Here is a 27,872-nt window from a genome sequence, read left to right as displayed (position 1 = left end):
TAAGATACCCATTGGCATTGTGTGTGTTTGAATCTCTACATTGTCATGCGTTCTCCATCACCCTTCCGCATCATGTAGCCAGGAACAAAATGCATGGTAACAGACTTGCTTTTGTATTTGTCTTATTGATTACAAAAACCAGGCGATTTATTAAATGAAATTGACTGATTACTGAGCACTAAAACATTAATAAAGTATTGGGATAATATTGTCTCTTCATTTTTTTATTTTTGTTTGTTTAATTTTTTTTCATGTTTCCTTACAGGCTGGTACTGAATATGGTTTCTGTTTCCCAGAACATCAAACTTAACTGATATTAGGTTGCTGGGGAAAAAAGCATTTCTTAGTCTATGCTTCTGCTTCTGGAACATATTGTATTTCTGTCCCTTCAAGTGGCTGTCAAAGTACCCATCAGACTGTTCTAACATTCTGCACATTTGTACAATAGTAATGGGAAAGTCAGATTTGTCCTGCCTGGTGGAACCCAGCCAGGCATTATTTCGCACAGGACAAAGACAATAATGCTTCTCTCCCCACCCCTTTGGCCTCTCTGTACTGTCAGTGTTCTGTCTCCTAGCTTGTTACTGATTTCTGTGATGCTTTATTTAGGAAAAGATGGATTTTATAATCAATTTTTTTGATGATGATGATGAAAACATGTGCAAAACTGAGTAACTTTTGAAGACTGTTATGCAGGCCTGCATAGCAATAATATGCTTTGCAAATGTGTGCTTGTTTTCAGATAACTGAATGGAATTTTCTAAAAATTAATTTCATTTCCTCTCCAGCCATAAGTCACTATTACATCCAGTTACTGAATAATTTTGTGGAAGAGAGGAGGATGAAGTCTTGACTTGTATTGGTTACCTGTAGAGAAAATAAGAACAGTTGATTGGTATACATTGTTTCTGGGATTGTCTAAATGCTGTTGTTTTGGGTGTAATCACAGTAAACATACCAAATTCTTTAATATAAATAGACAGTTTATTTTGTCCTGGGAAATGAGGTATCAGTGTTATACGTGCACAAATATAAAATAATTCTGTTGAAATATAGCAGAACTGGGGATGAAAATGCCCTACGGGATTGAGTTTTTGATGATACTGTGTCAGTTGTACTGTAACTAGCAAATATGCTTGAAACTAAGTACAACAAAGCTTTAAAATGTTTTAAGACAGGTTATTAGCTAGAATTGAGATTTCAGAAAACAAGTGTTTGTGGTGGCCAATAAATAGTCACTGTCTTTCACAAGCTGGAATCATAAAATCACAGAATGGTTTGTGTGGGAAAGGACCTTAAAGGTCACCTGATTCCAACCCCTCTGCCATGGGCAGGACACCTCCCACCAGACCAAGCTGCCGAAGCTGTCCCCATCCAGGGATGGGGCATACACAGCTTCCTGGGCAAGCTGTTCCAGTGCCTCACGAACCCTCACCCTCAAACTGCTGAATCTCTGAATGGTCTCATACGCACCACTTTCAGAGTATAATATCACAATCACAAATTTGCTTGAAATTACCAAATTGTCAATAATCAGTGTTTTGTAGGTAGAAGTATTTGACATGTACGTGCCTGGCATACTGCCATGTTGATCAGATCTTTCCAGAAAAGTTGTAGATGTTGACTAGCTACTTTAACTTGACTTTCGTGTTATTTATTTAAAATCCGTTATGTTGGCACTACTGGTTTCTAATTGCTTTCTTATTTTATATCAATTTAGGATGCTTCAGGAAGAGTTAGCAAACGGGGTCATATATTTTCAATGGAAGAAAACCTTTCTCTTAAATTTGGCTTTTTGCCATCTGTTATTCTTCTTACTGACCACTATGTTCTAGTAAGTATTTTCAGCAAAACATCTGTCATTCTGTGCTGGTTTCCCCAGAGACTTCAGGAAGAATTTTCCAAATTCCTACTAGATTTGAATGCACTTTGCTTTTATCAGATGTGACACTGTTGGAACTTCACAAGTATTTCAAGTTGCTTTCCTCAAGGTGCACGCTTCAAGTGTGAATGTACCGCAGTGCAAACAAGCAGTTGCCTTCTGTGATTTAAACAGTTGTCCATTTTGAGGCACAGGTATACACACATTGTGTGCAAGCAAGAAATGGAAAACAAGGTAGTGGAGATGATAGAAAAAAGAAACATTAAGTCAAAGAAAACTCCACTATGATCTTTTGTAATATGTGTACTGGCAAGAATGCCTAATAGTCTCACATAAGCATAAGCTGCTGACATTATAGCTAGCAAAGAGGAAGGCAATACTCCCACTTAATTCAGTAAGTTCCAGATTATATCCGGACATGTTACAGCTCAGTACATGGAAAGAAGGAATGTCATAATAATTAAGGTGCACTTACAGAATAACATAGTAAAGTCTATATTACTGTAGGTAGTAATTCTGAGCCAATTACAATACTATATTAGTTTTGTTAATCAATAAACAATATTCTCCACAATGTCTTAACTGCAGTTCTATACAGGACAGTATTCAGAAAATGTTTTATATAGGAATTGTATTTATACTTCTTCAATGGATGTGTTTTACAAGCACCATTTTTGAAAGATTTAGTTATGTTGCTCTCATGCGTCCAACTCAATCCAAGTCAGTAAGATGCAAGTCTAGTAACTTTTAGAAACTCTAAGTTTTTTTTACTCTTTAGTGCAATGGTACCAAGACATTTTGAATATGTGTTTCATTAGAAATCTCTGTATCATTCTGTCATTGTCCAAAAGGCATGCTCATGGGTTGACTCTGGAAAAACTCCAGTGTTGGCAAAGAGTTAAAAACTGTTTTTTTCAGGCTCGTATGCTGTTTGGATTGATTGTGCTGATTCAGATTGCCTTGCTCGTTGCTTTCAGATACCTCCAAAAACCAGCACTCAGAGGTATGAATCAATGTTTATCTGTGTTTTAGAGGATCTAATTTTCCCTAAAACTACTTAGTATTTATCCGTACACTAACAATATATAAATAATTGTAGATTTTCACCATATGCATTTTACATCCAGTACTGTGTGTTTTGATTAGGTTCTTTGAAGATGCTGTTTTTTTCTAAGAAAATCTCCAATATAGCAAATAAAGTCAATTAAGAGTTTAAAAACTTGTTCAGATATCTGTTGAAAAAAAAAATCAATCAATTTAGGTCTAAAGCTTTCATTTTAATTTTCTCACTGAAGAATCTGATACATTGGGAAAGGAGTGTTCTATTTTGTATCAGTTCTATGTGAATGTGCTTGTTTCACTACAGCTGTTGCACAATTCTGTCTGTATTGCTGTCACCTGAGTGGAGAAACAGATTTCCTGCTACAAGAACAATTTCTGCTGATCTTTGCAAACAACATGAACAGGGTTGTGTCTTTCTGAAATGAAAACTAAGATCAGTTCTATCATAACCTGGTATTTTGTTCATTATAAATCTGATAATTGAAAATTAATACTGTTAAGCTGGTAGTGCTTATCCTTTAAACAGTTGTTTGAACCACACCTTACTAATGAGATTTTTCTGGAAACCACCTCCCTTCCTATTCATGTCGGTATGTTTCCCTTCCTTTACACCCATAGTCACGTAGCATCCTGAGGTAGCTACAGCAACTTTTCACACAGAAAAAGTTTTCAGTTATATTTATGGGATTTACCAGCTAAAAATGAAAAGAGCTAGCACTTTATGATCAACTAGGTCCCTGTAGACCATGGAAAGTGTTTCACAGATTAGTGAACAAACTTTAGAGCTCTTGATTTCCAAAGTTCAAGCATGCCCTCTGGGAGTTAATGCTTTGTGAGAAGGGCAGCCCTGTAATAGGTCAATTTCTAATAACTAGCTTCATTTGGAAGGCTCTTTGGAGCCTTCCCCAGTCTATGAATTGCATGCTGTGGTTAGATGAATATTGGTTGTGATTTCTTTTGCTAGTGTGACATGCTTGTCAAATGTTGACATTTTAACATCTAGTCTTCATTTTATCTGAGTTACTATCAGATTTCATCAAGTATCAAGCAGATCTAATCAAATACCCAGTTAATTTAGTCTGTGCTGACCTGCCTTTTTTGCATTTGCACAGCTACTGTTTTGAATTCTTATTTTTCACTTAATTTGAACTTTCTGCATATTTTTCATTCTAGCTAACTTTATTTTCTGGGTATATAAACATCATGCAGTTTTATTTGCATACAGTAAGTGTACTACTCATTTAGAATAGCAGCTTTTTCTGCTGTTATTAACATTGTTAAATTTATCAATTTCTTATTTCCAAATATCACAGTAATAGTAGAAATGCACTACCCTGCATTTATTCTGTACACATACTAAATATAATTTTTACATTTCTTAGTTAGTAGACTGAGTGGGTGATTTGTGCAGATTTGTTTCAGAAAGACCAATATTATGTGTGTGTTGCAACCTGAATCAAGTTTGTAATTCTGAAATGTTGCTTCTGTTTAGGAAAGCCAGGACTACTGAGTCTGACCTCATTTTCCCTTCATGTCTTCAGTAAAACAAACACCTTATATTACTCAATTCTGTTTCTGAATTTATACACGATTTTGGGTAAGTAACCTAGAGTACTGAAGGACGTAACATTACTATTTTTAAATTACACATCAGATTTTGATGGAAAAATAGACTTCTGACATCTTGGAGAATGGGGAGAAGCTACTTAAGTTATGAAGTTGATGTGGAACTTCAGAAGTTAATGTCCAAGGAAAATAAGTTTGCTCATTAAGAGCTGGACTTAAAATCCTAGAATGAATTAAGTTATTAAACTACCCTGAAAACAGAGTGAGTATTTTTAAGTTTAGTTTGGGTTTCACTTAATGAATAGGATCTGTACATTGGTATAAAATGAGCATACAGAATGTACATTTCATGTGACAAGTCACTAATACATCTCAGCTCTGATATCAAGAATTTTAGCCTGTTTCGCCTCTGATAATATGTTACTAAAATAGCTACTTTCATGGAAGTGAGTATAGTATGTGTAACAGTGCAGGTTGCCCATTTTGACTTTTAAACTGAGGCAAGCTGGGGCTGTTTCTGACTGTCTTTCATAAGTTTTATTGTAATTCTGGGGAAGGACCAGCATTTGAAAGGATCTGTTTTCACTTCTCTCATGAGGAAAACATTATCTGTGTTGTCACAAATTGTCACTGAGATGAAATCGAAAATATTTTCATTGCATGCCACAACTCATTGATGGACCATACCAAAAGGCCATGATTCATTCACATCAAGAATGTTCTTCAGATTGTTGTAGGTGAAAGATAAGATTTATTACTACGGACAAGCAATAGAGAAAGTTTTCCCCAGTTAAGCAGTTTGTACTAAGGATTAGTGAAAAATAGTTATGTCTATATTATATTTTCTGATGGTGCTCTGTTTGTTTTTCTTTCTTTTAGGACCATGGTTTGTAGGTGAACTAGTAGATGGCCAGCTGGGGGCCTGTTTTTCTTTCGGAGTTGTTGTTGGTGGTTCCTTCTTACAGGGCAGTCTGACATACGTGGTTGGGATTTTACAGGTATGTATTTAGAGATAAACAGTGACCAACAGCTTGCTTCTGGAATTTTTGTTTGTTTGTTTTTTATAGTTTTATAAAGAAAGGAGTTTTGGAAGAATAGAGATGATCAGTCAGTGTTAGGCCATGCCTGACTATGGCAAGCTCTTTCTAACCTTTCTTCAAATTTAAACTGCAGAACAGAAGGAGGTTTTGCATAGGTTTCTCAAACTTCTATTTTCCTCTATTTGATATTGCTTTGGACTCTCTGGATGCCTGGATTAGAGGCCATCTCTACAGGTTTACCCCTCTGTCTGATTTTTTCTTTTTTTTTTGGGTCCTCACACACAAGTTGCAGTGATTAAGCAAAAGGGACTCAATGTCCCAGGCAGCTCTCACACACTGAATAGTTCTTAGGATCAGTAGGTGTCACTCTCTAAGTAGACTTGAGTCTGGTTTTCCCACCAGCCTGACCTGGCTACCTTCTGGTTTTCCCAGCAGCCATTAGTCTGAAGGACGGGGTGTAGTTACTCAACATTTAATCCAGAGCAAGTCAGTGTTGCCTCTGTCAGGGTCCCTCCCTTATGCCAGTGCTAACACTTGTTTTATACCACAGTGAGCTGGGTCAGAGAGCTAAACTCACACAGAAGCCTTCCTTTTTTACTGTGCTATTATTTCAGTCAAGCTCCCTGAACCAGTTCCAATAAGAATCAGAAGTTTGTCAGTGCCACGCGCTGCAAAGGAGTGAGCAGGGATACTTGGCCTGGGACTGAGGCACAGGCAGACCCAGTTGTATCAGCTGCAGAGTCCTGGAAGTGCATCCTGAGATTCCAGCTATAGAAACTGCAGTTATCCCTTAGAATGGGACAGTTTTATGTGCTCTTATCTTTCTATGCAAAGATATGTGTTGCCCAGGAGATTTGGCTTGGTCTTATTTTCCTCTACTCTTCTTTTCAGATGTTGTTTTTCAACATGCCATTAATGGCCTATCTGTGCTGGTGCCTGTTGCTGCGGTGCCAGGGTCACAGTTTCCATTCTCACATCCATCACGTCCGACGCCTCTTGGCTGTGCTTATTCATCTGGCAATGGCACTCCTGCTGGCCTGGCAGGTCTATTCTTGCTATTTCTTGCAGCGAACCTATGGGACCTTGGCTTTCTTCTTCTCCCCAATGAGAACGTGGCTGGTGGTGCTGACCTCAGCTCTGATTTATAAAACCTGGACACTTAAACCATCTGAGCTCAGAACTTACATAGTAGAAATGAAAAACTGTCAGAGCTCCTGAAATACAATAAAGTAGTCCAAGTTCGTCAACTTACAACTGTCAAGACACGACCTATAGTTTTGTGTTGCTGGAATTCCATACAGCCCAACTGTGAAGTGGTAAGATCTGAAGCTGCACCTGCATCGCTACAAAACTGTAATAAATTGTAAATGTATAACAATATGTATTATGTGCTTGTATTATACATAGGCAGTATACTGTATAATACATGCTATATAATACAGTTATACATTATACGTGAAAACTATACAGTAAATTGTGTAATAATCTCTAGATAGATCTGTATGGATCACTAATTGAATTGTTTGCTCATTACTGCTGTAATACTTACTTTTATTCATTACGTTCTTGATTTTTATAATGCTGGGACAAATGTGAATAGATCTTGATAAGAAGCTCCAAGATTTATGCTTAACTTCGCTTTTGATTTCAAGATTTACATATATTTCTATGAGACTTAACTACAAGACCAGACCAGATGTCTTCATGAATTAATGTTTATTGCAAAGGTGCTGTGTGGCCTTCCCAGTAAGTCCTATGCTTACACACTCTGTTTTCAGTTCATAATGCTTTTTATGAGCAGTTTATAGGCCACTAGGTGACTGTATGCTTATTTGTGTGTATGTTTACCTGAGCCATGGTGTTAGCCTTATCCTGAGAGTGCTGGTTAATTAACATACTCCCTCTCTGGGAGGAAATAGTTGTTTTCCCACTGTTGAGGTGCTAATTTTCCCACTTTCGACCAGTGAAAGGACTGTGAATGATCAATGTTGCTGCAATTCCCAGTTGTAGTCAGACTTCAGCTTTAAAGCAAAGAATGAAGACGAAGTTATCAGGCTGGGAGAGACAGAAGGAATCCTGTGATCTAATGGCTATATTATGCCTAATTTAGGGCCTCAGGACTGTATTTCTGGGTCTCAGTCAAACAGGTGGACAAGTGACCTAGGAAACACATTTCTTTGTTTCTGTTTTTTCCTAAGTCTAAAAATGATAGAACAGTTACATTTATGAAGAACTTAATGACCCAGAGCCAAAAAAGCTGTGTCTTCAGTAATTACAAATTTCCTCTGCCCCTCTTCTCAACTCCTCCGGGAAATGCAGTTTTTTAATAGTATATTCTTGTAAAATGTGAAGTTCCTAATTTTAACAATAGTTCTTTGTTATATAACAACACCTTAAGGTGATTGCTAAGCTTCCTGCCTCAGTTTCCCTATCTGTAAAGTAAGGAGAACTCTGGCCTGCTTCAAAAGACTGCTGTGAGTAGAACATTAGAAGTACTTCATGTAATTTAGAGTAACTTATTTTTGGTATGTTAGAAGAGACAGCGACTGTACTAGAAACAGCAAAAATAGTAAAAGAGCAAATTGAATTAGAACAGAAATGCTACTTACAGCTAAGACTTTTGTAAGTTTTAAAATCTGACAATCTTTCTATTCCTTAATTCCAATTCCTCAGTGATTGACAATATAATAGGACCAACAGTAACAGCTCTCATTTGCATAAATTAAATACTGAAAGTTCTTAAAGTACAAGCCTTGGGGTTAGCCTCTAATTTAGCTGTCCTTACTCATAAAAGCATGTGGTTGCCCACTTTAACTGTGAATAACAAAAATCACAAAGTATGTGAGCTTTCCCTTAAAATTATATTTACATGGATTTATATTTTCGTATATATATGGGTTTCATAAAATAGCCCATCTCCCAGAACACATCACCAGTCACTTAAGGGAACCAGTGATAACCTCTGACACATATACAGATGCTATTATAATAAATCTGCAAGCCACTCCATTAAAAAAAATAAATAAACCTTTGCTCCTCTGTTGCCCTGTGGTGCTCAAAAGGCACTAATCAACATTGTAGACTAAAGTGAGATATTCCAGGGATAACGGGCCCTGTGTTGACCCAATTAATTGCCTGGTTTATGTCCTCTCTTGAAATTAAGCTCTTTTGCTCCCTGACACACCGCATTTCTCATGAGAAGATAACATGTATTCTAACTTTTACATCAATCAGCATTAGTGTAAGAAAGATTTCATAGCGCTGCATGGTTTATGACATGTTATTCCAGTTTATGGATGAATTCTGGATGAGAAGAGTTTAATTTTTTTACTTAAATGGAAGAAAATTACTTTGGCATTTATTGATTCTAGCATATAGGTCTTTTTCTTTTTAAAATATTACTCCTTGGCTGTTGGGGTTAACCGTAAGAATACAGAGGTCTTCTGAAGTCAAGAGTATCCTTTCCAAGCTGCTCATTAAGGGGACAAATAAGAGCTACACAAAATGAGTGAGCAAAGCAAGTAACAGATTGTGGAATCAGACTGAAATGTTATATGTTGCCAGCAGACATTAGTAAGATCTGTGGGGAAAAAAAATAACTTTTGTAGTATAAAGTATAGTATAAAGGTTTCTATTAAAATACCCTGCAGGTTTGGGTGGTTTTGTTTCTGGTTTTGATTTTTAATCTGCTTGGAGATGACCGACTTGAAATACTTGACTCCCATTTGAAACTACTCTAAAAGTGCACTTGAAATGGATTTCCTTTTTGGAAGGAAGCGTTCTGAGATTACTTCTCAAATACATTTTGTTGTTTGTTTAATGTGTTTTTGTTTTTAAGTTTTAGAAAAAGCATATGTAATTGTTCTTCACAATGTTCTTTGCTTATGAAGGAGTTCTGTTCATCAGTGAACAACATGCAAGATGCTGTGAAATGAGTAATATAAATAAGGAAAGGCAATTATTTTACATGCATTACCAGTGCTCTAAGATCTGAGCAAAACTCGCAGAGGGAAGTTCCTAGGGGAATGTCATGGCTGTGCATAATTTCCTATAACTGTCATTAGTGAAGACCTGACTGATCCAGTGATCCCAATAATAAGCTCTCAGCAGTCACTATGGTGGGAAGTGCAGGGATGGGGGAAGAGGCTTTTTCCATGTGCTTTTCTTACTATCTCTGTGGCATATCTTAAAAAAAAAAAAAAAAAAAAAAAAATCTAAGAGGAAACAGCTTCTTTCTGGAGTGGCTTAGATATCCAGAGAGGTGAGAGACAGCTGCCTGCAGGGCACTGAAGGCTTGCTCAGGCTGCCTGCCCTGAGGATACAGAACAGGCCCTTCCAGTTTGAAGTGCTGCTTGCTGCCCATGTGGCTTTCTAATGGGATTGCTGTTGCTGAGTAGATGACCACTCTGTAGTAGTAGTAGAACATAAAGGCAGAACCATCCCAGTAGGAAGAGCATTGGTAGACAGCGTCCTGCCCTTTCCCAGTCACCCCCCAGAACCAGGAGAAGAAAAGGCTACTGTGCTGGCATCTGTTCAGACTTCACCCCCATCAGCAGGAGTCCTTGGCCCCTTCCCCAGCCTGGGAAGCAAGGAAAGCAGGCAGGGCAGGGTGGAGGTGAAGAGGAAAGGCTCCATCTTCCAGAGCTGGGAGTAGGGATGGAGAGAGGGTCTCTGAGGGTGCTGTACTCAGAGAGATGGAGAAGCCAGTCCCAGAAAAGGTGGGAGCAGAGGGTAGACCAGAGTCCTATAAAAACCTCACTACTTTTGTTCACCATTTGCCCTCAGACAGTCTCCTATAAAAATAAATTGCATCTCCCTATTGCATAAACACTGCTTAGCTACTTTCAGTTTTCTTTCAATGCTGCTGGCCTGTTCAGCCACCCCCTTACTGCCACTTCACCCAGAGTGGAGTGCTGCACTACTGAATCTTGCTGTCCAATCTATCTTTGTGGTTGCAAAATTCATGTGGCTAAATAGTCTTGACTTGTTTTTCAGTCTGTGCTTTTCCTAAAGAGTTTCCAGTTGCATGTCACAAATTATTTTTTAGGTTTGGAGTTTATTCCAGCTGTTGTTAGCCTTGCAGGATAATGCCTTCTGCCTGTGATCTTTCATCCTGCGGCAGCTTGTTTATGGACTGTATAAACATATCCCCCTTTGAAATGAAGCCAGTGAAGAGAAAGGGAGTGTAGAAATAGAGGAGAGCAATGTTAGAAACAATGGGACTAAGTAATCCTGCATCTGCTTCTTCCCCTGTCAATGCATTAAAACATAAAAGGAAGGGATGAAGCTATTTGAAAGGCATCTGCCTTCTGTCTCCACTTTTGCTAAAACTGCTACTATAAACTGTAGTGGGACCCACCTACGTGGGGGCTGGTAAGCTCTCTTCATGGTGTCTCTGACATTTTCTATGAAATCCTGATGCTAAACTGTATGGCTTAGCACTAAAGCACAGCCAACAGCAATTTTTCACAGTATAAATGGAAAAGAGATGGAAATGGGAGTGCATAAAACTAGTAAATATAAACAAGCATAAAATTGACTGAAATATATTTTAAAGGTCTGTCTGTTCAATGCTGTTTAAATTTTATTGCTAGTTGTAACAAGAAATGCTTATTTATAAAGATTGCTTAGTCGAACTTCTAGTACCTTACTGTGGTCACACGCCTTCCACTCTTGACTTCATGCTTGCCCTTGCTTAAAATCATATATCCTGCCATGCGCCATCACTGAGGTAAGGCTTTGGGGACAGGTGCTGGTCCTTCTGCAGTCTGTGACTATCTGCTACATCCGAAGTGGCTGGGATTTTTCTTAGCACTTACTTGTTACCTTCTGTTAAATGAGACCTCTCCTACAGTGCAAAATATCTGATTGCTGAAGAGCCGCACTGTTACAGTAACTAAGAAATTAAGGTGAAAAATATATATGTGTATATATATATATATTTACAAATATGGGCACTTAGTTTAAAAGACTTTCTCCCTTTTGATTTTTATTTATCCTGGAAATGTAACATGAGCTAGGATTCACAAATACAGAAAAGCTTCTATGAGAATCCTAAATATTGGGGGTACCATGATGAAGTCTACTATGACTGTCCCCATCTTTTTTTTTCTCCCTATAGTCATTGGACCAATGCTGACAGAACCCCTATTCCTGTCTATAGCTTACCTAATCTACAGGAATGCTGCAGCAATCAAGCTGCCTTTATTTCTGTAAGAATCAATATCGCAGCATGATCTCACTTTAGATCATCCCTCACATATCATACTTTATTAGGCTTGCAACACATGTGGATTACTAAGCAATTGCTGTAAAAATAATAGTGCTGGGAATTTTATATTTTCTCATATTTTCAGTTGTGAAAAGTAAACTCCTAGAGGAGTGTCATTCCTGGAAGGTGTGTCAACTCACATAGTGCCAGATATGAGCTCACTTTGGAGTAGCTCTTTAGCAAACTGGTCAAAAGTACAAAATTCGTACTTTGGACAAGCAAATGCAACTCTGGAAACACAAATATGTCAGACTTACACCTTCACCCATAGCATATGAAAGGAAAACATTTTAACACCTTTTCAGTAGTGGTTATTATGATAGCTTTCTTATATTCATACAACACATGTTCACCACAGCTCATAGTTGAAGTCTCTTCTGAAATACACGGGTATGTAAAGTAATTGGAATACTTTGGATACTACCCTATGATATACTTCATTTCAAGCAGGCTTGAACTAAAACAGAAGGGTTCTCAGTTTTAAGACTAGAAGGTATTTCTCTCAAAACAGGCTGTTGAAGCTGAAATAAAATTTATAGATTGGAGGAAGCCAAATATAGGGAAATGCAAGTTAAAGGATGTTGAAATTTGTATATAGAAAGCACTTAATCTTCAGAAGTGGAAGGAAATAGGAAAACATCGTGGTAGCACCACACGCCTAAAAAGCCATATGCATTCATGTGTGAATAGGCACACTAAAACCAAACAACTGAAACAACTGATCAATGGAGGACTTCATTACTAATTAAAATCGATACCGTTTCAGCTCAGCAGCAATGGCAATGCTGCTACTCTTACTTGTAAAAATACTCTTGCATCGATACAGTTTTTAGGAGCAGTAGCAATGGATCCACAGGTAGGACCAGCTTCACAGTTGGGGTGTGGACTGTTTACTGTTGGTCACCTGCGTGTCGAAGTGGGTTGTTTTCTTTTACATTTACATATTTGCTTCAGGCATGAACTAGGATTTAGGAGTAGGAAGTTTATTCAGAAAGAATAAGTGTGTTAAAGTGCACGAAGGCCAAGCTGCTGCCTGGCAGAAGTTTTACTGCAGAACAGGGCCTGCATTGCATAACAGTCTACAGGGTGATGCTGTTTCAATCTAAAGTATGTGCATGTGAGAAGGAAGAAAAGGTGACAATAAAACAACATGACGTGGCATACCAACATACACGTTAGAGCAGCTGGTTCTGTTGAAAAGGCTGTATTCCCATTAGCGCTCTCCCAGTTAAATCCAGCTGATGTGACAGGAATCCAAGCCTGGAGAGAGTGCTCAGAATCATTGTATTTTCTCCTCTCTCTCGTTTAATACATGCACAAATTATAAGGTTTTATAAGTTTGCATTGCCCACATTTCAAGAGTGAGTACCATCTATAAATAGTCAATAAGCAGGGATTCATTGAATTTCATTCACCTGTTGCTGTCTGTCTTCATTTGCCAACAATGATTATACTGATTTTATTCCACAAAAAAAATTGGTTTCTGGCCCAGTGTGACACTGTTGTTAATGCTGCTTGAGTTAGTTATGTTGACGCTGGGTTCAGACTCTAGCTGAAAGTGAACCACTCACTAGTTAGGTAGTTGAAAAACGTATGCTTGAATGTTTTAGACCATCTAATGCTGTATTGCAGGTGTCTGTCTCTTCTTCAGAGTTTATAGCATCAGTCACTACAGAATGCTTTTTTCCTTCAGGGTCAGCTTCAACACTGGGAAATCAAGGGACTGTTTTTCATGTTGCTTGCAGTTATATTAGGCACTGTTGATACCTGTTGTCTTACTTTCCACAGTATGCAAAAGGATTTCTAATGCCAAACTTCTTGGATAACATTTCTCTCCTATTTCTTGGATTCCATTTAGTTTGAACCTAGGCAGTGACTCAAGCAGATCTAGAGGATCCGTCCTCTGCACAACTCAGCTGACCCTGCTGTTTGGAGGCACTTCTCATAAAGGCAAACATTAAAAACAAAACCTGTAAGTCAAAATGTGTCATGATCCTATTCACTAAATAAACGGGTCAATGTTTCTAAATGTACATATTCTCATGTCCTTGAGATAATTATCTGTTCCCTTTTCTGCTCCTTCATCTTGAAGACATACTTAGTTGAATCACTCTCATCTGGCTTGAGGTTATGTTAATCAAACTTGGAAATGGTGACTCATTTTTTTCAAGTTTCCCCGTTGAGATGGTAAAAGAGCATTGCTGCACCGAAATAAGCTAGCCCTAGAGCTGAACCTGCCTCCAATGAAAGTCTCAGGTGGTGTGCAGATGAAATTGTAAATGAATTAGGTTTCAAGTACTTTGAAAATAGGGTATATAATGATACAATACAGAGAAATGGGAAAGGTAATCAGTGGATATTTGTTCCAGAGGCCAAAATGGAAGTATCTTTGACATTATAGAGCTTGAATTCTAGAAATTGAATGTTTTATTGCAATTATCTGAAAAAATGAGAACACTTAAATTCTATGATGATTAGCCAGATTAACTGGACTGTCAGACTAAGCTTATACTAGTAAATTAAAAATTCCTAGAGAAGTTCCTGGGCACTGAGACAAACTAGCATGGGAATGGCACATATCTACACTAGTAAATTCTTCTAACGTCCAAAACCAGGTGGCTGCATGCAAATTGTTTACTGGAAATAGTTCCTGAGATGATCTAAATTCAAAACTATGCCCAGGAATTATTTGCAATTGTGCTAGTTGGCAATTGTCAAATCATGTCAAATATATTACTAGCTTCTAGTATAAATGATTGCATTCCTGTTTCCTGCTCTATTCAGTTTATTACCATGGGTTCTGCCTTAGCATCCCAGAATCTCTGCTTTCAGTACATACAGAATAACTTAATATTTCTTTTAATAAAATAGAAATTACTATAAGTAAAACTACCTCACTACTAGAGATAAAATCAAATTCTTTTTCCGAAAGCAATGACTTTTACTTAGAAACTAAGACGATCTGTTTTCCAATATTGCCTCCATTCATCATGGACTGGAAAGCAGCTTCAAGAGAAATAATGAAATAAGTTAGTGCCAAGCAAAATGTGCCAAGTAACTTCTTTTTTTACAGAAGAGTAGAAACAAACATACTAAATGGTTCCCCAAACAGGAGCAACCACATACTTATCCTTAATGATCTGCCAAATTAAGGAAAAACAAAAAACATGACAGTGTCTGTAACAAACTGCAAAAGGCAGATTTGTGTAATAATTAAAAATATGTATTTTTAAGTACCTTTTTGGCCCTATACAATTTAATGATTACATTTGTTGCTTCTGTGATAAGCATACAAACACCAAAGACAAAGCATGAAGGGCGAGCCCACAAATGCTGTTATTTTCACAAATTTTTGTGAAGGGAAAAGGCTTATAAATGCTCTGTGTAGTGCAATGAATTTGACAAATTGATGCAAAATAATAGATCTTTGAGTAAATAAAGCATTAAATATGACTGCTACATTTAAACAGATTCCTTCAAAATACATATGTGTACTACTAAGTAGCAACAATTAGAAATAAATGTAAATCTGTACATTTTGGCTAATGCCTATTCTAGAATTATTGGACTAAAGACTAAATGGGCTACATCATACTCTTTCCTGTTACTTGAAAGGGATGCAATCTTACAGCACATCTTGAGTCACCTAGCTCTTTAGCTTGGTCTCAGTGGAGTCACAAGACTCCCTTGTTTTTTATATTTGTTACAGATTTTAGGAAGAGAGTATAGGCTTCAAAGAAATTAATTTTGACCTTTTTTTTGGACGTCTGATGTTTTTTCCCTTTCCTTGTGCATACCTTTCAATATTATTTTTTGTTAGCAGATCAAGGATCAAGTACTGTTAGAGACTGTTTTTCTAAAGCATAAATTTGAAGTTTCCAAAATACCCTTTTCTTACATACAAGTTCCAAGAAATAGGCAGCCCATTAAATCTGTAAGATCAGGATGACTGGGAGCTGCTAAGGTTTACGCTTTAACCCTTTTCCTCCCTCCCCAAATAATAAAACTGGGGAAAAAAAGTCTCAAAATTTATATCCAATAATTTTTTTAATATACAATAACTTTCTCACAGAACATTTTAATACCTTGTGAAAAATAATACATTTTTTATTATAATACTAAAATCATGTTTTAGATTTTTAAAAGTCTGAATTGGCAAATGGCCTCTACTGCCACTGTACTTGGCCTTATTTTTAGAAAATGGTGTAAAAAAACTTACCACCAATATTTGCTAAGCCTTTTATCACAGTCTCTCTGACCTGTCAATACAAAAAAGTCCTCTTAGCTTTCTTCAAACAAGATTAACATTACTTAAGAACATTCAATGATACTGACACAGAAATCACCAAATCTAATAGATTCTCTTGCTACAATGAATAGTGTTCTACTTGGGCCAGGTTCTTTGATCAGAGAGAGGCAAATACTTTCTGATAAACCTGTAGGCAGTTTAGTCCTTCCATCAGGACTGGAACGTTTGTGCACCTGCCAAAATTTCACATCTCAGGATTTTCTGAGGGAAATTTATTGGTCTCCTGAAGAACCAAAAACTAATTTAGAAAGACCTCCCAAGGAAGAGATGGATAGCAAGAACCTACCTGTCACAAAATAATAAATAGTGATTGCAAAGCTTGAAACAAAATTTCAGATGAGATCCCTGAAAGCATTCAGGACACTAAATAAAGAAGTATTTTTGAAGGCCTGATTCCTTAAGTCAAAAAGCACTTGCACCCTATGCTAGAAGAAAGAATGCAGACAGCAGCAGCATGTTGGTCATACGACAATCACACCATCCTCAGTAGGCATCCACTGTAACAGTGCTACCTAATAAGCTTTCAGGTACGCTTAAACATTCTTAAGAAAATCTCTCTTCCTTCCTGAGGCATGGTAAGAGATGGACTTCCTGTAGGCAGACCACAATCTGAGGAGATAATATCAAAGGCCACAGATTAAATGTGAAATTCCTACCTTCAGTTTACCCTCTTGGATCCACTGACAGAGCTGTAGCACACTAGTTTCTTGTTTGTCCATGTAGTTCAACACCAAGAAACGTTCTCTGCGAAAGAAAGGAATGAACCTTGAGTTAAGAGATTGGTAAGCATATTTTGAAACCTGAAACTACATGGCAAGTATAAATTAACTTTCTGGCTATCCCGATTTTTGCATATCCTGCTGTCATGTCTGCCCATAGCAACCAAGAGAAACAGAAATGAACATCAAAAATGATAATTATAGCAATGTATTGACCAAAATCTCCACTGCCTTCTACTAAATCTTGTGAAAATTGTACTACAATGCACTGAATGTAAAATCTCATAAGACTTTGATCCTCATGTCTGCCTTAGCTCCACCTGAACCCTCATGAGAGATCCAGCGATCCCAAGTCATAATACAAATTCAATGTTTTACCTGTATACAAAGTTCCCATTATCTAATGAAAACCCAAACAATAAAAATGTGATTTCAATACAGTCACTACATCAGCTGCATCCTTCCCTTGAAAAATTTTTTTTTGATTTTCTCATTGGCCACTGCACTTGGAGAGATGGCACATGGCAAAACATCTGAGAAGAGAACCATGGCAACACCTTCTCTCATCCTGAAGAATCTCTCAGAGACTCCAAGCCTAAATTAAGCAATCACAAAAAAAACACAACATCAGACATCTATGTTAAAATGTAGTAATGTCCTTTCCCAATTTTATGCTGATACAGGCAAATGAAAAGAAAGAATTTAATGATGCTCTGATTTTAGCTTCCTTTTTTAGTATGGCACCATTCTGTTCCGATTACATGTGCCTAGTGTGGACCTGCAAAATATCTTCCAAACATCAGACTCACAAAGTCATGTGAGCAATCCACCTGGAACCTGGTTGCAAGTTCTGAAGGAGAACTGTACCTTGTGATGTTCCTTTCTTTCTGTATTTTTTCTATGTCAGGAGGCAGTGGGGGAGGATAAGGCACATCTTTGTTATACTGAGAAATCTGTCCGCACAGGATGATATGGCTGTTCTGATTCATCTGTTTGGGACAGCACAAAGTGAGATAAATTACATTCCTTGGTCTCAAAAAACACATTTTCTAGAGATGCACTAAAATATATTACAAAATGTTCACACAAATGTCCTTATCGAGAGTCACATTTCCTAGAAAAGAGTGGGAGAATTGCATGCAGTCCCATTCAATGTGTGACAACATTTAACTAGATAAATGCAGGCCAATAGTGGAAAACTAAATGCTATACAGCATATGTAGCATTTAATAAGGTATTTAATGTGAGGAATACAAGAATCTGTTATCTTAATATGTGCCTCTTTTTTTTCAGGAGAAGGGAACAGTGGGACAAAGGAAGTTGAATACAGCTATTGGATACGGACTGCGATTTAAAGATCCCAAAGATGGGGTTGCCACCAAGGCCTCCCTGCCATGAGACAGAAACCGTAGTTTCGAGTTAACAACGAAGAGGGCTGGTCAAGAGCCTGTACGGAGGCCCAGCAGAGCTGCTCTTTTGTGAAGCCAGAAAACCAAAGCTAACAAAACACAAGACTACTGCACTGACAGAGAAGGTTTCGAAAAGAAGGTAAGAACATTACCAAGGCTGCTGGCCTGGAAGAAGCAAGAAATCAGAAGCAGAAATTACGTTTCTGTTACTGTACTGCCAAGCTAGCCCAAATGACAGGCACTGATGTCAAATATTTGATTTCTCCTCAGGATGAGGATCAGCACCAGGGTTAGATCAATGAAGTGAAAAGCGGGTTCTGCTGTATTGTATGCCAGTCTCCAGTGTGAATTAATTCAAAGCTGGGCGCGTGGACCTTGGAGAATAATGAGAATAAACCTGACAGCTGGTATAATCACCTGACTTATAACTGTATCACTGATGTCTCCACCAACATTGTCAAAGTAAACATCCACACCACCTGGGCAGAGTTTGCGTAGTTGCTCTGCCACGTTCTCTTTCTTGTAATTGATAGCAGCATTGAACCCCATTTCTGAGACCAAAATGGAGCACTTTTCATCTGTGCCAGCAATACCCACCACTCTAGAGCAGCCCTCCAGACGGCCAATCTGCAGTTTAAAAAAAAAAGAACAATAAAGAGAAGTTAGATTGTTCATCTGCCCACACATAAATGTGCCACTGAGGGGACATGAAGTGATGTTACACTTATCCCCCATCCCATTAAAACCCAGGTGGCAAATTTTAGTGTACACTCCCATCTCATGTGACAATAGAAGCAAAAGAGCCTCTTTATATTCCCTCCTCACACATGGAGAAGGGGCAGATCCCAACAGAAATATGCTGTCTTTCCAAAGTCACTGACTGCAGGAGCTTTAGACTGTAGAACTACCAATGCCTGAAAGTACAGGAGAGCCAAACACAGTATAAAATCACCATCTGTAAAGTACAGTATCAGAGCTAAAAAAGGCTGAAAAGATCGAACAATAACCAAGTTAAATACATTCTTTATAGATTTGTTCACAAATAGTTGCTCCATAGTTCCTCTTTATCAGTAACTCTTAAGCTGGCTTGATACCTGTTGTGTTTGTATGTACATATAGATATATAAATGTTGATACATGCACAGAAACATACCCACAACATGTTCTGCAAAGCTGAGGAGAATAGAAAGGTCATAAATCTCAAAATACAATGAATGTCAAGGAAAACAACATGAAGAAGGTTTCCTACATTTGCTAAGGTAGAAAAAATGAAAGTTACCAGTCAACTCAAAGACCATACAAATGGCAGACTATAAACATGTAGTGAACACATGCATTTATAACATCTACTATATTTACCTTGGACCATTTTCTGCTATCTCAGCTTCAGGAAACTTAAGTTTCACACCTCAAATCTCTCAGTGAGAGTGTGAGCCAGATCTGCAAACCTGGCCCTTTCGATGGAGTTATACTTAATCATATTTATAATGATTTTATCTGTATGTTTACTAACCAGCATGTTTCAGGACACAAACTTAGTGACCACGTATCATTTCTATGTCTTCAGCCAACCTACCTGGCCTGCCAAAGAACCACAGGCACCAGCTGCTCCACTCACCACCATCGTCTGATTTGCACCTGCAGTCACGTGTCCTTTCTCTCTTATACCTAGCAAGGCCGTCAGTCCTGTAATTCCGGCTGCACCAAGAAAGTAGGAAAGACATCCATTCACAAGCTGTGGAACAAGCTACAAAACAAAAACACATGGTAGAATTGGATTTCTTTTTAAGGTAAAGTTTTGCTGTTACTTGGTTGTCTAATGATACAAGACTAACTCAGGATATTTACAAAGCAAGGTTCAAGGGGCCAGGATAAGCTAGCTATAAACTGTCTCTACCTTAATAACAAGTTTACACAAAATGAAACAAAGATTATATTTACATAGTTTTAGAAAAAAGTTTTCAAGCAAAGGCACTCACAAGAACTTAAATTATGGAAGTATCAAAAAATGATTGGGAAATAAGAAGTTTTCGGCAAGGGTAAATTATCCCTATGTTAATATATAGGATGAAATAGCACCACTAGCAAATATTAGGATTGCAGATCAGCAGCACAGCGGGTCTTAAAGTACAAAAGTACAATTTCTAATAAACTTCTTCAACTAAAATTTTCTGTGTTACGTGAGGATGAACACAATGTACCTAATCCACCGTTACCTCCCCATGTTCAATTTAACGTTGAATATCCTTTCTTCTGTGGGTGTAAAATCCCAAGTACAAGCTTTCACTAACACATTAGTGAAATAAATTAAATTAAACATATCTAAAGCCTTTCATGTCTTCTGACTACACTCCCATGGACCTGGAGTAGGTCTACCTACAATCAGGATAACTAACAAAATTAATTAGCAGAAGCAGATTCAAGGAAATGTATTAAAAATACAACAATTGAAATAATACTGTCATGCCTGATGACCAGCAAATGAATTCACATTTTTCTTTGTCAACGATTGAGAAAATTGATGCAGATTTGGCTACCTGTGAGCACGTCTACCCTGTGAGAACTGGTTTCTTCAATAACACCAACTTATTTTTTGATTAAGAAACAGTATAATTAGCTGCTAAAAAAAAATAAATACATAAAAATGAGTTTTAGGAAAAGAAAATGGTGACAATCTGGATTTGGGGGGGTTACATTTACATTACCTTTTGTAGCAAGCTTCCATCCAGAATGGCCACTGTCTGCCAGGGCCAATTGAAGGAAGTTACAAAGTCTCCCTTGGCAAAGTTATTATGCTTGCTCTCCTCCACAACCCCAATGCCCCCACCATCAGCAACTTCAGACAGCTGCCAGGGCAGGAGGTAATCTGAGCCTGTATCTTCATTCATTCGGCAGCGCTGAAAGACAAGGCTTTAATGAGAAGCTCTGGTGCAACACATGGTTTGATTATATGAAGTTCAGATGAGGCTGGGGATGAGATATGTTTAAACCATCAAACACAATGGGCTACTCAAAAATCTCTCAATAAGCCCCAAATACTCATAATCTTCTCTTAGATCTCTCTTTCCCCTCTTGTTCACTCAGTACAAAGGACAGATCATTCTAATCTCCTTCAGCAGTGTTACCAAAGCCAAATGCATTCTACAGACACTGCCTCAAAGTCAGTCTCGTAACCAAAGACAACTGGCTTGGACCCAATGAGAATCTCCTAAATGCCATTCCTTAACCGGATGAATCATAGAAATGTAGGATAGGGAAAAATAAAATAAAATAAAATAAAATAAACTCAGGAACCATTAAGTCCGAATCTACGCATTGGCGAACAGAAAATATATTTAGAGTATCCGTCACAGAGGACCATTTAATGAAACATCTTGAAATTTGAAATGTTTTCTATCTCCCCATATAGCCAAAGTTAGTACCTCAGTATTTTTAATTTTTTTCTTAATTTCTAAACTAAATATACTTACCTGAAATTAAGACTGTTTCTTTTCTACTATCCCCATCAATGTAGGGAACAAATGATCACCATTTTCTGTACAGCAAACTTTTACATACTAACAGACAGGGGTCTGTCTAGTTCTCCTCCTACCCTGCCTTCACTTCCATTTCAATCTACAGGTCTCCCAAACACAGGATTTCCACAGTTCTGCAGAATTAGGTGTAAGTGCTGATTATGGATCCATTCAACAGTCTTCTCTGTTTCCATTGCTTACGAAGTACTGCTACATTTTTGCCCTGCCATCACCCACTTAAGGAGAAAATCCGACTTTCATCTGTAAGCAAAATTGACAATATCTACGTAACATTGAACTTGAATCATTTACATGCTTTGCCTATAATTCTTTCCATGACATATTCTTCCTCCCTCCTGCTTCATCATGACATATCCTTCTTCTCCAAACTCATTCCCTTCAATTTTCCATGAGGGAAAAAAAAAAAAAAAGTAAATGTGTATCAAAAAAGGCACAGTTGAGATAAAGCTGACACAAACAATTCTGTAACAATATATCAGGGCTCAGAGTCTCTTTCTGGTCCCATAAAGTCATATTCCTATATATATCACAAGCACATTAACTCCAAATTCCTTCCCAATATAACTCCAATGGAATGAACTGAATTACTTAGTTATACCAGAGGTACATTTGTCCTACAATTGTTAACTTCAGTATTAAACATCACAACAGGAACAGAGTTTAAGGTAATTTCTAAAGAAATTCTGGCTTAGCAGTAAGCTCATCACCTACCATGTAGGGATCCACAGAGAGATACAGGGTTCTAACACGTACTTGGCCCTCTTGCGCTGTGTCCGGTATAGTACTTTGTTCCAGTCGGAAGTTTTCAGCCACTGGCACTCCATTCTTACCTAGAAGTATTTTCAAATGAAACAAATATATACTGAATGTAGAGCTTCCCTTAATAACTAGAGCAGGCCTTTTTTGTTAAGGCAGTTCTTTTTAAAATATGTTACCTTATATGCTGAGGCAGGTATAAAACTACCAACAAACTTTTGGTTTTGTACCACAGGCTCAGATTTACACAGGTGCTCTCCCACCACCCACACTAAAGGCCCACCCCCAAAACAGACTAATCCTCCGACTTTTCCAAAATGCCTAGTTAACCCCTCCTGACTAATGAGGACTAATTTATACAGAAAGGAACTTGAGAGGCTAATGAAGTATTATCTAACTTGTTACAAATCATCCAGTGTATTTAGCACACAGAGGCGTACACTAACCACTCTTCTGATTGTTCTTGCCATGTCTGTTCTGATGTGCAAGCAACCTTTCGATTTAGATTTTGTGCATTTTACTTATGAATATATATGTACATCTTCAAGTCTAGCCTACTCCATCTGAAAAGGAGCTCTTTGCATTTGTTGCACCGACCAGCAGTTTCCATGTCGTTTGTTGCACATCATTTTTATGAACAATTAAGTCAAATCAAAAAAACAAACAAAAAACCCCATATAGCTGGAACCACTGGCACTATAAGGAGTGAGCCAGACACACATCCAAGTTTTTAAAAAGGAAAGCTACTGCTATCAAATTTCATTTGCATTAGAAAAGATGTGTTTTCAGGATACACAATAGTTCTTACCTCCCAAGACTATTTTTGCATTTAGCAACATACAACCCCTCCAAAAAAAAAATACACACGTGGTTCTTCTGCAACTGACAATTTATAAACTCACTATTCAAAAAATTGTGTTGGCATATACAAATGTGAAAGCAAGGAAGCAGACATTCTCAAACTATGGATTTCAAAACCAAACATTTTGAAGCATGGGAAGACGAAAAATTCAGTATTTTTAAAAGAAAACAAAAAATAACAGCTATAAAATACTCTTGTTACCTCTACAAAAAGAACAAATGTCAGAACTAAAAAGCAATGCCTGAAAAACTTTCTTCGCTTTGACTCTCACACTTAGGGCTTTCTCATATATTATGTATGCATTATCTCTTTTTTCTCACCCAAAAGTTTAGAAGCCTCTATATACAAACTAAATAGACACACTTCACAGTAAACTTTGTTTATTGCTGCATACAATATTAAGATATGCAAATCTTGTTAGTTTCTGTTTCTACTCTCACCATTTTGGAGTATTAGGCAACCATGACAAACACATCGTTCCCTGATTGCAGAGGAATACATACCAGGGCGTGAATTCAGCACTACTCTTTCTATAATCATCCCTGCTTTTGCAGCAATTTCACACTGGGTTCCTACAAAGGAAAACATTGTTGAAGGCCTGAAACATAAAATTCCTTGAGAAAGAATATAGGGCAAAGTACTTAGCAATTTGGAAATGGGGGGACAGGGTTTAGGTAACGCTAATGTTTCGACACTGCTTACAAATCCCATGGGAAACATAACATGCCCCCCGCTCCTAGGCAGCAAACGGGGAGAGCTCAGCAGCTGCTCAGCCAGGAGCATCCCACCAGGCACCGCTTGGCTCATCCACTGCTCTGCTGGCGTTGGTTGCAACTGCAACCTCATTACCAGCCACCGAGCGTGGCGGGTAAAAAGAACGAACCGCCAAATCAATGTAAATGCAATAGCTCATCTGAAATGCACTTTCACTACACGTGAAATCCTGCAGAGACACTTCCAGAGTGCCAGAATCTCACCTGGTCTTTCACTCGGTCTTTCTGATGTCTGCCACAGCTCATGCTTTTCAGATAGCTCAGCCAAAAGGCACAGTGGGTTACAAAATGTTTTTGGCTCTATTGTAGTTGGATTTATCTGACGTGGACTGATACCCTGTCAAAGCAATTGCCAAGCACAGGCCACAGACTGGCTTCACTGTGAATTTGAAAAGAGGGGCCAAAATATGGGCCTCAATGACTTCAGCATTCATGCCCAAGAGTCATATAAAACAACTGCAGATGAAAAGTTAACTTGTGAACTGCATACCCACACAGTTAATACAATCTCTGTAATGTATATACTCAGCTAAAATCCTAAGAGGAAGGATGGCCTAGGACAAACTCTGGCAAATTGTGCGTTCAGTGCCACCTTCCATGTTCAGATTTCCTGTGTTGTCTGGATTATGTTGCTTTGAAATTATTTCACAAAATATTTTTCAGAACAAAATTCTAAATTCCTCTTCAAAACACTGAAGTGGGCAGGTCTGTTCTCAGAATGGCCTCATCTGGCTTTATAACGCATGAAAAAAAATAAATTGCATATCTTAACTTTATATTCCATGTCATTCCTGAGTAAACTTGAATGTAAATGGTTGAATTTTGCATTGTTGAGTACCTGAATCCTCTTAGACTAGCTTGGCTGATAACATTTGCATAACAAAATTACATTCAAGTGGTCCAGCTATTATCCTCAGAGCAATTGTCTTAGTATCTCAGAATCTGTGCTAATTCAATGAGCATTTTATAAACTGCCAGATGTATCTAGTGCAATTTAAAACCCTCCAGTAAATGATTTATGCACATACAGAACTTGGGGTAAGTTTATGGCCACTAATGACATTGCTCTGTGCAGAAACAATGAGTGAAGAATGCAGTGAATATAAACCAACAGTGATGTGACAGTTCACATGAAGTCTGGGCAAATCATTCCTCTAAACACTATTCATATTCACTGCAAATCTACCCCTGGTATTAAGGGTTTGATCCACTGGTTATAAACTATGCAGAACAGGCAGAATTGCTGTACAGCTCCTGCCTTACAGAAAGGTCCACTCTCAAAACTGCATGGCTGACTATTTTTGTTGTCCTGAAACTAAATACCTTTATTATGCAAAGACAAAAACCCAATCTGAACAAGAGATCATGAAAAGCATTTTTATTATGCCTAACACATACATGAAATATCTGCTTTCTACTATTCTACAGAGAGAGAAAAAAAAAAAAAAAGCCCAATAAAACTATTAACAAATTAAAACAAAGGAAAAGCAATACAGACTGGCACAGGAAGATGAGGGTGGAAAAATACACAATGTAAGTTTAGAGTACTTCTTCGAATGACAGAAGTTGTGAGGGAACAACAATGCTATTGATTTACCGGGCCATTTTCACACCTTTTGGTTGAGAAGCCTGTGTACTAATTCAATCTGAACATCTTCCAGATACTGTGAGTGGGTGGACAGAAAAAAACAGAGGCTGGCAACTGAACTGCCACTCGTTCTGTGACAGCTGACGCAGTAAAATAGAACACTGGAGATGGACATTTCCTTATAAATGTGATTGCACTTATCGTACAGTGGAAGTCAATAACCATCTTACACATGCAAATGTTGACACCAATAGCATAACCAATAGCATAACATAATACAAAACAATCAAACTTTCTTCACATCTTAAACAATTGGGAAGTGAATGAAGAAAATAAGTAAAGGCACTATCCTTTAGCACCATTGACCTAGGAAAGCTTTTGGAGAAAGAGCACAGATTTTTTTAAGTGAAATAAAGTAGATTTGGATCATATACATAATCCTTTTTGATATATGTGTAATGCAAATATTAAGGACACTTCTGGTTTATTATTTTTTTTTAATTGTAAAAGACCTACAAGAAATCACGTACTACCATTCTAGCTTTTCCAAAAAAAAATAGACTGAGCTATTTTTATTCTTTAAACCAAATGGAGTAAAAATTAACTGTGAGTTTTAACATCATCTTTCTATGTCAAGATCACCTGACCCACCTTTTGAGTAGAGGAGCATTAGGCAGCACAGCAGTACCTCCAGGGCACTATCAAACACATTTTAGCCCAGTTTTATTCTTACCCCCTTCTCCCCTTGTCTTTCTTCTCCCATTTTGCAAACAGACACATGGCAACTCTTTTTAAAAAGGATAAATAGATTCCTTAGCATTAAAATGCTCTGGTTTGTTTGTCCTTGGCTTGGTTCTGAGAACTACCTGTTTCCAAGATTGCCCACGAAACACTGTTTTCAGTTGCATATACTTTTGCCAAAATAATTCAGCTGCTTTCAAGCTGTCAAAGCCCTTGCCAGGTGCATTCTGGTGAAAAAAAAAAGGAAGAGCTGGTAAAAAGAAAAAAAAAAAGGCAGAAATTTCAAGGAAGAATGATTTGGAATGAGGAACATGCAGTAAGGAAGGACTAGCACTACAAATCAGTGAGAACAAAAAGAATGGCAATTAAAGGCTAGCAAAGCAGAGAAGAAATATAATGGAGAGATAGGACTGGAGAAAATGGGAATGATGAATAAGGATATGGAACCACCAAAATTGATGGAAAAGAGGGGCAAGAACCTTAGGACTGGGAAAAAAAGAAAGAAGAACAAAAAAAAGTAACTATGACTGGTAAAAGGAGGAGAGTGGAAACAGAAAAGTGATTGAAAAGAATTAGGCACCAAAGTCTTTTGTTCACCACTCCCCTTAAAAGCTCTACATTAGAACAACCTTAATTAAATTGCAAAGCTTTCAAAAAGTAGAAGCCAGACTGAATATGGACTGCCATGAAGGGACCCAGTAAGGGCTGAGCTCAGGCTGCAGTCTTTCCCTCAAGAAATTGGTGGGGAAAAAAAAAGAAGTAAAGAAGTAGCAGGATCTTGATCCAGCCTCCTTTTTATTTGACATTCCCAGAAACACGCAATACTGCTGAGCTTTGTGTGAAACTTGACTGACATACAAAACTCCAATCAAAACTCTGATCAAAAACTCCGGTAGGCATACAGACTCCTGTCTACACGCAGATGGACTGTATAAACTTTGCTTTTTTTTGTTCAATAATTAACTTGTGTTGGAGTAGCTGAAAATGGTTTAACAGAGGACCCTGGGCCACGGCCTGGTCGGCGGGCTCCCTAAAGCTCGCTTCACGCTCCTTTTCTGGAGACTGAGTGATCCCGAAGCCTCTTTTGACCTGCGGGGAGCCGCTCACCCCTGAGGGGACGGCCCCGGGCCTGAGGCGCCGTCCCGGCCGCCATTTCAGGCGCCCCTCAGGCCCGCCCCCTCCCCTCGCCCCCCGCGCGCGCGCCCGGCGCTCGCGCTCACCTTGAGCCGCGCCCGCAGCGCTCCGGCGCCTCCGCGGCGGGGCCAACGGGCGGCGCGCGCGCACGGCCCCGCCTCCCCGCGCACGCGCACGGCGCGTGCCCGCCGGGGAGCGCTCTTTCGAGCGGCGGAGGCGCGGCC

General features: G+C 38.2%; 2 protein-coding genes across 5 annotated transcripts in view; one reads left to right on the top strand and one right to left on the bottom strand.

Annotated features, from left to right (window-relative positions):
- TMEM62 (transmembrane protein 62) overlaps positions 1-18,674 on the top strand; it is a 30,749-nt gene extending 12,075 nt beyond the window's left edge. For 2 of the 3 annotated variants that reach the window (XM_080596020.1, XM_080596021.1), the window contains 5 exons: positions 1,721-1,834; positions 2,801-2,885; positions 4,437-4,541; positions 5,390-5,508; positions 6,442-7,180. In XM_080596020.1, coding sequence (XP_080452146.1) covers positions 1,721-1,834; positions 2,801-2,885; positions 4,437-4,541; positions 5,390-5,508; positions 6,442-6,768 — 750 coding nt within the window. In that variant the 3' untranslated portion in view covers positions 6,769-7,180. Of the gene's footprint in view, positions 1-1,720; positions 1,835-2,800; positions 2,886-4,436; positions 4,542-5,389; positions 5,509-6,441; positions 7,181-13,679; positions 13,794-18,142; positions 18,398-18,528 lie in introns of those variants that run through there. The other variant, XR_013952332.1, reaches the window with a different exon arrangement.
- PTGR2 (prostaglandin reductase 2) lies at positions 110-27,824 on the bottom strand. Of its 2 annotated transcripts, none has more exons than XM_080596060.1 (10): positions 27,735-27,814; positions 23,916-23,984; positions 22,506-22,624; positions 20,964-21,155; positions 19,835-20,005; positions 18,676-18,885; positions 17,717-17,838; positions 16,787-16,874; positions 16,041-16,080; positions 110-867 (listed from the first exon to the last, which is right to left on the bottom strand). In XM_080596060.1, the coding sequence occupies exons 2-10, from the start codon at positions 23,950-23,952 to the stop codon at positions 812-814; spliced, it is 1,035 nt and encodes a 344-aa protein (XP_080452186.1). In that variant the 5' UTR covers positions 23,953-23,984; positions 27,735-27,814; the 3' UTR covers positions 110-811. The 2 variants fall into 2 exon arrangements, with proteins under 2 accessions (XP_080452186.1, XP_080452185.1); XM_080596059.1 differs by lacking the exon at positions 110-867 and adding an exon at positions 11,513-14,827 and having other exon boundaries at positions 27,735-27,824.
- Positions 27,825-27,872: the final 48 nt, after the last annotated feature.

Source organism: Anser brachyrhynchus (assembly GCF_964034855.1).
Source record: "Anser brachyrhynchus genome assembly, chromosome: 5".
NCBI lineage: Eukaryota > Metazoa > Chordata > Aves > Anseriformes > Anatidae > Anser > Anser brachyrhynchus.
The sequence above is the reverse complement of the archived record's forward strand: the minus strand, read 5'-3'. Positions and strand labels throughout refer to the sequence as shown.